Genomic DNA, 10,000 nt, shown 5'->3' with positions numbered 1-10,000 from the left:
CAATACTAGCTGGCTAGTTAGAAATGATCCTGACTGTCATCAGTGCACCAAAACAAACTTTTTTGTTAATGTTTTGCCTAGCGAACCGAACCGAAGCTCATGGCAGGCTAACAAGACATCCACATCCACATGAAGTTAACGTTAGCCTACCACTAACGTCATGTAAACCACACAATAACAATACATTTCTGATAGGCCTATTTGACAGAGTAAGCATATTAACAGAGAGGTTTTATTTTAAATTGTATCATTTTCAAAAAAGTATAATTATTGCAAGTTGCACTACTTTTTGTATTGGTTTTATACAAGATGTTTGTGAAATTTGCACAGTAAAACTTCTGTATTTTGACTGCAATTGTCTTTGCATTCTGATTAGATTCTTCATTAGAATCATGAGTGGCTCTTTGTAAACAGCATCATTTTCTGGGGCCATGCAAAACTGCATTTCCACTAGTGTGGAGTTATTCTACATCATGACAGTAAAATAGACCATCCTTAGTCAATGTACTGCAGCAATTCCTCTCTTAACCTGTAGAGAATGCTGTGAACATCTGATTATGCATGGTAAAAAAATACCGTCATATAAGCCTACCGTGAAACCGTAAGAATTTTGAAAAATACTGTGATATACATTTTTGGTCATACTGCCCAGCACTACATGCATACATACTCTCTCTCTCTCTCTCTCTTACACTCTCTCTCTCTCTCTCTCTCTCTCTCTCTCTCTCTCTCTCTCTGTGTGTGTGTGTGTGTGTGTGTGTGTGTGTACATGTGTAAGCATATGTGTATGTACCTACGTGTGGGAGATTGTGTACATGTCTGTGTTTGTGTGTGTGTGTGTCTGTATTTCTGTGTACATACGTAAGTGTGTGTGTGTGTGTGTGTGTCCGTGTGTGTGTCCTGTGGCCCTCTCCTCATGCTAAGTGCTAGGCCAACGAGGCCCCAATGTAGCTCCTGTTAATTAGCCCTGACATTTAAATGAGGGCTCTTATCCTGAGGAGGTGCCCACCCACACACACACACACACACACACACACACACACACACACACACACACACACACACACACACACACACACACACACACACACACACACACTCACACACACACACACACACACACTCAACATAGTCTGTGTTAATTGAGTTTGTGATCAAAAAGTGGTATTGTTCCCAGAAGCTGAGATGTAGGTTATGTAGATGAGAGGGTGAGAGAGGGGATGGAGAGTGGAGAGAGAGAGAGGTCAAGAAGGAAGGAAGAGAGAGAGAGAGAGAGAGAGAAAGAGGGAGAAATCTGTTTCAGTGTGGGTGGTGCTTTTTCAAGTAGTTACTCACTTCTATTGAGTTTTTGAATAAATGTGAAATTCCCCCTCATGCTCCCTCTCCTATTACACACACACTCGTATGTGCGCACACACAAAGCCTGGACACACACACAACACACACACACACGCACACGCACGCACACTTGCACTGAGGGCCAGATGTACTAACGCTTTTGCGCCCCCTTCAGGCGTATTTATTTCGCAATGTGCGTGTAAAATCATTGCAAGGTATGTACAAACAGGCCGCAATGATGTAAAAGCGCAAACTGCCTGTCGCGGGAGCTAAAAAAGTGGCAGATTGTGTTAGTCATGTCATGCATATGCATTCATGGGAGGATCCAGGGGAAAGTGGGAGTTTTGCGTAAAATGATGGGAGGGGAAGAGTAAAGTGCGCCTAATTATGTATTCCGCGGTATGTACTAAGACTGCTCCTGAAAGCGCACGTCTATTCTGCGCCTAAATACTTCCGCCTTGTAAAAGCAGGTGTTAATCCAAATTACAGTTCAATGCGTCAATAAGAGAACCTTTCAAAGACAACAGAATCGCTATTTAGAGCACCAGTTTTTGTGGTGAAAGTATTTGTACTACCAAAAGCAACCTTAACTTTCGTTGGCCTTTCGAATGTCTTACTTTCACTTTCACGTCATTCACTTAAACTTTCCTACTTGCTAGATTTGACCAATCTTCCATAGCCTACGTGCACAAGTAGTTTGAGTAAAACTACTGATCTTCATTATCTCCCTGCTTGTTTATATCTTATCATGTATGGTATTATTTCATGATCGCTAAACGTTTGATTCATTTTAATGTTGTCATCAGTTAACTTCATTCAACTGCGCTTGTATGTACAGTAGGCGCTGCCATTCAGTTGTGGACGTTCGTGAATTGCGTTTATGGGCGAAGAAAGGCAGAGAAAGGCGCAGTTTACACTAAGGATTGAACGATTGATAAATACGACGGAAACTTGGGTCTGTCAGCATTCGCAATCTGCGGTGTGGCCATGACGCTGATAACGCTATGTTCGCAAATGTACATACATCTGGCCCTAAGTCTTTCTCCTGCTGAGTGGGAGTGTGAGAGTGGAGTGTGGTCTGGTCTGGTTGTAACACTGTATGATAGTGCACACACACACACACACACACACACACACACACACACACACACACACACACAACCACACACACACACACACACAACCACACACACCGCTTAAAAGCAACAAAAACTACACACACTCTCACTCATACACAAACACTCCCACAGACATACACACATACCCATGTGTAATGAAGGAGGGCACACACACACACACACACACACACACACACACACACACACACACACACACACACACTGTGTGTCAAGGCAGGGTCAATATGTGTGTGTGTGTGTGTGTGTGTGTGTGTGTGTGTGTGTTTGCATGCGAGTGGGTGCGTATATGCGCATGTATGTGTGTGTGTCTGCGTGTGTGTATGTGTGTGTGTGTGTCTGTCTGTGTGTCTGTCTGTGTGTGTGTGTGTGTGTGTGTGTGTGTGTGTCTGTGTGTGTGCGTGTGTGTGTGCAGCGTATGTGTCTTGGAGTGTATGTGAGCTCAGAAGCATCTGCAAGGTAGTGACACTGTCATCATTCTCCTTCAGAAACAGCAGTCTTTGGAGGACTGCCAGCCATATCCTGCTGTGTGTGTGTGTCTGTGTGTTTGTGTGTGTGTGTTCGTGTGTGTGTTTATGCATGTGTGTGCGTGTGTGTTTGTATGTGTGTGTGCGGTGTGTGTGCGTGTGTGTGTACTTCTCTGTGAGTATGTGTGTTACTTGACAGCCGATACATCAATGTGTGTCTGTGTGTGTGTGTGTGTGTGTGTGTGCATATGTGTGCTTCTCTGTGATGTGTGTGTGTGTGTTTGTGTGTGTGTGTGTGTTTGTGAGTCTCTCTGTGTGTATGTGTGTGTGTGTGTGTGTGTGTGTGTGTGTGTGTGTGTGTGTGTGTGTGTGTGTTTGTGAGTATGTGTGTTTACTTGAGTGCCGGTACATCAATGTGTGTGTGTGTGTGTGTGTGTGTGTGTGTGTTTGTTTGTGAGAGTATGTGTGTTTACTTGAGTGCCGATACATCAATGTGTGTGTGTGTGTGTGTGTGTGTGTGTGTGTGTGTGTGTGTGTGTGTATTTGCATTGGAGACTTGCACTTATGGGCTGTGTCTGCAGGGGGACGGACTATAAAAATAAGAGAGAGTGACAAAGCACAGCCATCAGATATAATGAGAGTTTGGGTGGATGCCATATTCTTACACACACACACACACAAGAAGGTAATTGTTTAATCACATGATTACAGTCTGTCACCAGAGCCAATCTGACTGCTCATTTAGCATGGAGAGCTAGTCAGTCTTAGGCACACACACACACACACACGCATGTGCGAGCGCGCACACACACACACACACACCGACACACACACACACACACACACACACACACACACACACACACACACACACACTGTCTGGAAAGGAATTGAGAATGTGTGTTTTTTGTATGTGTACAGTATGTGTGTGTCTGTGCATGTGTGTTCCTCTTGAGGGCTGTTGTTGGCGTCAAGGTATTAGTGTTATTTTATGTTCTCTTCTTAGTGGGCGATGTGATATTAAACTCAGATGTAAACACACACACACACACACACACACACACACACACACACACACACACACACACACACACACCGACACACACACACACACACACACTGTGATGTGATGTGATGTGATATTAAACTCAGATGTAGACACACACACACATACACATACACACACTGTGATGTGATGTGATGTGATGTGATATTAAACTCAGATGTAGACACAGAGGTTAATGAAAAGTCAATTGAAGGCTCATCTCACTTCATTCTTATTTATTTATTCACATTTTGATTATGTTTTTACTCAAGGGTATCATGTCTCTGCAATAATCATAATCCCCACAAATACTGTACACACACACACACACACACACACACACACACACACACACACACAGCACATTCGGTCTCTTAGTGCCAAAGTTGCTTATGCAGTGTTTTCAGTTTCCAGTTTTCAGAACAGCAAGCATGATGTAAGCATAAAAATGAGTAAAAATGTAGTACAATAACATTCTCTCTCCCTTTCTTGCTCTCTTGCTTCTTGCTCACCCTCTCTCTCTCTCCCTCTTTCCCACCCTCTCTACCACCCTCTCTGTCCCTCTCTTTCTCTCCTCGTCTTCTTCTCTCTAACCCTCTCTCTATATCCCCCTCTCCCTTTCTCCCTCCCTCCATCTCCCTCTCTCCCCTTGTTCCTCATCCTGAGACTCCAATTCTCAGTTTAAAGTATGTCAGACGCAGGCAGAATTAATGTGAAGTGCTGAATTTTTTTTGGGGTCAAGCCAAAATGGCCATCTATTGTACAGTATGGTAGTAGGATAAACAAGATTGAGCATAAGCAATGTTGTGTTGTAGTTTTGATTCCTGTTTGACCATAAGCAATGATGTGATGAGTGATTTCCAGTTGTATGAACTTATGCTGATGATCTGGAAACTTATGACGTAGACTTATGGTGTTGCAAACAAGCTCTGTGTAGTGAATTGCACTTTGGACATTTTCTGTAGAGGTTTTTATTTATTTTGTTGGTTTGTATGCCTTTTGTATACATCTGAGTATTTTGCGCATTTTGATGGATTGAAGGTTTCGCCTGTGTTTTGTCAGTTTCGTCTGTGTTTTGTTTGTGTTATTATTTTAAAATAAAGTAAAATTATTAATACCCCCCCCCCCCTCTCCTCCCTGTCTCCTCCAGCGATGGCAGACTTCCATGTGCAGCCGCACTCGGTGAGGGGTGAGCTGGCGGGCGTGGGCCGCTTCCAGTGCCAGATCCACGGCCTGCCTGAGCCCGTCATCAGCTGGGAGAAGGACGGGCGCCCGGTGGACACCTCAGACCAGAGGTATATACACACACACACACACACACACACACACACACACACACACACACACACCTCCACAAAGTAACATTAGAACAGGAGCGTACACACACACATACACACACACACACACACACACACACACACATGCTGCTACTTTTTTTTTTCTCTTTTTAAAGGTGCGATTTGTAGGATTGTTACCGAACGTTCTGTAGGCCAAAATCAAAACACTGGTGAACGTTCTCAAGACTACCAGACGCGAGCCTCTTCTGGGTTGCCAGATGTAATGAAGACTTAGCTAACGTTGGTTGACCTGCAGCTGCTTTAACGTTTCTCCAACCATGACCCAGCTACATATTACGGAAACAGTGAAAACAAAAAATACCTCTCTAACCAACGTAACATATTTAGCTGAAGTTAGCGATGCAGATGAAGTTTAGCCTAGGCTACCTGTCGTGGAGAAATATGGCTAGCTGTGCGTCAGACGTCGCCATCTCAGAAAGCTCCTCCGATGTCCACTTAATTTGTTTCTTGTTTTAATTTTGGAAATTTGCCTGCCTCTCGTAGGCGTTCATGACTACAACTGACAGCTGTTGACAGTTGGCCTTTGCTAATTTGGCAACCCAAATAGGAGGACGCGCTAGCCCATTATTAATACGCTATTCTAAAATTAATCGTTCAAAACATAAACGAAAATTCCAAGAGATTCCGCCCCGTAACTCATTTTTTTTCATGGGTTTTACGGGGTTTTACGGGTTAGAGTAATGTTGTCAAATAAGCCATTACTTCAATTCATCGTGTTTCCTTACTCTCTGACAACATATGGTGATCATTTTTGGAATGGTTACAGTTTATTTTCCATTATTTCCTACATACTGGACCTTTAACTCTTACTCAGATCAGTTCAATTGTGGGCAAAAAGTGGCAGCCGTGGCCTACTGGTTAGCACTTCGGACTTGTAATCGGAGGGTTGCTGGTTCAAACCCCGACCAGTAGGCGCGGCTGAAGCGCCCTTGAGCAAGGCACCTAACCCCTCACTGCTCCCCGAGCGCCGCTGTTGTTGCAGGCAGCTCACTGTGCCGGGATTAGTGTGTGCTTCACCTCACTGTGTGTTCACTGTGTGCTGAGTGTGTTTCACTAATTCACGGATTGGGATAAATGCAGAAACCAAATTTCCCTCACGGGATAAAAAGAGTATATATACTTATACTTATACTTAATTGAATTCATTTCAGCTCAGCTGAACTCAGTTCAGTTCTCAGTTCTCTCTCTCTAACAGTTCTCAGTTCTCCTTCTCTGAATTGTTCAGTGGAAGGAGCCTGAGTTGCTGTAGCCTTGGGCAATATACAGAGCTGTCGTGTGTGTGTGTGTGTGTGTGGCACTGTGTGTGGCCATATAGCCACCAGTATTGCCTCCAGCTGTGTGTGTGATATCAAGAACAAGAGTTTCCCCACCAAGCTAGACACCTTTGGGCATTGTACACACTAACACACATGCACGGAAATGCAAACAAACACACACACACACACACACACACACGACAGCTCTGTATTTTGCCCAAGGCTACAGCAACTCAGGCTCCTTCCACTGAACAATTCAGAGGAGGAGAACTGAGAACTGTTAGAGAGAGAGAGAACTGAGAACTGAACTGAGAACTGAACTGAGTTCAGCTGAGCTGAACAAACACACTTCTATGCCTGTTACAAGTCAGAACACCGAGGACACATTTTGTACATCTAAAAAGGCTGAAGTATTGACTGAAAGAACAAACAGTGCTTTGCCCCAGTTTAGATTGCTTATTCAATTGCTCTCCCCTTGACTCTATGGCAATCTGTCTAGTCTCTTCCTTTCTTTTCCTCTTCCTCCCCCTCTTTCTTCTCCTCCCTCTTTTCTTCCTTGTCCTCCCCCTCTTTCTCCTCCTCCCTCTATTCTTCCTCTTCCTCACCCTCTTTCATATGACTGTCATAGACTGTCAAAGAAAACGTTTAAGAATGAACTAACTTATATAAAGGGTCACCAATAAAGGATATATGTAAAATTATATTTGGCCTCTCTCTCTCTCTCTCACTCTCTCTCTCTCTCTCTCTCTCTCTCTCTCTCTTTCTCTTTTTCTGCAGGTATACTCTGTTGCCCACAGGTGTTCTGCAGATCACAGGTCTGAGGGGGGAGGACAGTGGAGTGTTCTGCTGTGTGGCCCACAACAGTGCTGGAGTCAAGCACAGCAACGGAGCCCGTCTCACCGTATCAGGTCTGCAATACAGCAATACACACACACACACACACACACGCACACACACACGCACGCACACACACATACACACGCACGCGCACACACGCACACACACACACACACACACACACACGTATGTACATACACACACACACACACACACACACACACACACACACACACACACACATATGTACATACACACACAAACAGACACACGCATACACACACACTAGTGTTGTCACGATACCAAAATTATGACTTCGATACGATACCTGCCATAAATATCACGATGCTCGATACTGAAACGATACTACGGCGAAATCCTGAGATATCTGGAAAAGAAAGGACTCATACCTCCTCCAAGTGTATTGAGTCATTTGTGTTGAATTCGGTGCACTTTTGTAGTGTGCAGGTCAATTCTGGGTTCTAAACTTCTAAACTTCCTACATAATTATTATTTTTTATAGTCAGTAAAATAGTAGGCCTACTTTGTATGACTAAGTCCTTTATTGTTTGTTATAGTTAATTTACATTCTGTTGTGTTTTGGCGATAAAGTAGCTTTAAATAGCCAAACTAGGCTAGATCAAGGTCAGTGTTGAAATTACTGTATGCAAATCACTGAATGCTATGCAGAGGGGGCTAATCTTTAGGCTATCTGATGTATAGTCTACCCTAGGCCTTCCTGATTTCCTTGACAGTTGCAACTTTAGGGAAATATTGTGAGGATAGTTTTCTTTGTGCGTTCGCAAGTACGACGTTCCAACCACTCAGGTCTTTGTTAGATAGGCCTACACCATTACCTGTTGCAATATATATGTGTGCATTCCTACATTACGTCTATTTCTTTGATAACATGATTTGCTCACGTAACAATAACCCGCTAGTATTATTAGGACTCAACACGCTTTGGTGGTATTATATGCTGTGGGCTTTAATTAGCGCATTTCGGGTAGCCTATCCTACATCTGGGCAATAATTATTGAACAAATTGCAGTCTACATGCCATGACAAATATTACCAATAGTACTGACCGAACATGCAATAGATTGTTTACAAGTTATGGTAGGCTAATGTTATTCTGGCGTGAACATTGCGCTTTCATCACGTTAGCACCCTATGATTACAGCTCGTTATGTCTCGTCAAAATGATTACAGCTCGTTATGTCACGTCAAAATTCATTGATGAAGGATGGTTCGCTTTATCCCAGAGAACCATACTCGTTTCACTTAGGCTAGACTAAAACATAAGAGAAGAACTTGGCACTAACCATGGAGTCGTGTTTTCTATATTCGTTAACCTGTCGTTCTTTGAACTCTTTAACATTTTTGGGATATGTCTGCGAGGTGTTTAGCCAAGTTCCATGCGTAGCCTACTGCTTTTAATTAAATGACTTTGAAACATATTTTACAAACGGGCCTCTGTGTACCTGATGGCTTGCCTTCACTATTCGCGATGTAGGCTATCCGACATAGTTCCAGATTTCACCTTTTGTTTTATCCACAAGGCCGAAGACTGTCGGGAAAGACTATGTTGACGTTGCCTGCGCACTCACTCACTCAGAGCTGCCTGCTTGACACGCCCACTTGCCTAGATGCGTGCAAGGAGCAGTGAGAGCAGCAGTTCACAGACACAGAACGTTATTATTTTAACAAAGTATCGATTCTAAAAACGTCGGAAATCGTATCGTTTTTTGCGTGAAGGCATCGTGATACCTTTTTAGTATCGATACACCGTGCAACACTAACACACACACACACACACACACACACACACACACACACACACACACACACACACACACTTGGTATCCCTGATCCTACCCAATAACTAAAAAGAAACCTGTAACTCACCCTTAGAAGTTCACTTTATCCGTTCATTATCTCATTGACGCATACATCTTTCAGGTAGAATTTTTTATGTCTAACTAAACATTCCTTTGTGGAACATCTCAATAAGAATTAAAGCACAATGAAAGATGATTTAGCCTACATAGCCGAGAAGGGTAGGGCGCACCATGACCGTGATGTATAGGATAGGCGAATGGTATAATTAGCAGTCAGCCGTTTGGTAGCAACAGTATTACAGAGTCAATAGTTATATGTGGCTACTGGCTACCAAATCCAGCTGAAAATTCTGAATTAATGACTTTGAGAGATGAGTAAGTACTAGGCTGTGTTTAAATAAAGAGGAGCTGCTGACAGCTAGATGTTAAAGCAACATCAAAGAGTTTTTTTGTACTTTAAAATAATGTTTCCAAAATCGTTTCAGTGGTTCATCAACTTGTAACAGGGTGAACGGCACTTCTGCATTCGCTTCGCGACCCTCTATCGGCTATAACCGCACTATGCAAGTTTGCCAGATCGGGTAGCAGAGTAGTTCGATGGAACGAGACATAAGAAACTACAAATTTGTCCGCTTCTGATGTCGCAATACATCATACAAATCATGCAACATACTCTACCTTGTCTGTAGACATCATTATTTCACCATATTTGATGCAGGATT

At 43.2% G+C, this 10,000-nt stretch overlaps 1 protein-coding gene across 1 annotated transcript in view; it reads left to right on the top strand.

The window, feature by feature from the left end:
* Positions 1–10,000, top strand: part of igdcc3 (immunoglobulin superfamily, DCC subclass, member 3) — a gene marked incomplete at its 5' end in the record, with an annotated part of 75,370 nt that overhangs the window by 36,732 nt on the left and 28,638 nt on the right. Inside the window, 2 exons of the mRNA XM_076292707.1 lie at positions 5,137–5,281; positions 7,378–7,508. Coding sequence (XP_076148822.1) covers positions 5,137–5,281; positions 7,378–7,508 — 276 coding nt within the window. The remainder of the gene's footprint in view (positions 1–5,136; positions 5,282–7,377; positions 7,509–10,000) is intronic.

The sequence above is a fragment of the Alosa pseudoharengus genome, unplaced genomic scaffold (assembly GCF_046254945.1).
Source record: "Alosa pseudoharengus isolate Yale_2024_CS ecotype anadromous, Long Island Sound unplaced genomic scaffold, YU_APseudo_1.1 YU_APseudo_1.1_scf_19, whole genome shotgun sequence".
Lineage (NCBI taxonomy): Eukaryota > Metazoa > Chordata > Actinopteri > Clupeiformes > Clupeidae > Alosa > Alosa pseudoharengus.
The sequence above is the reverse complement of the archived record's forward strand: the minus strand, read 5'-3'. Positions and strand labels throughout refer to the sequence as shown.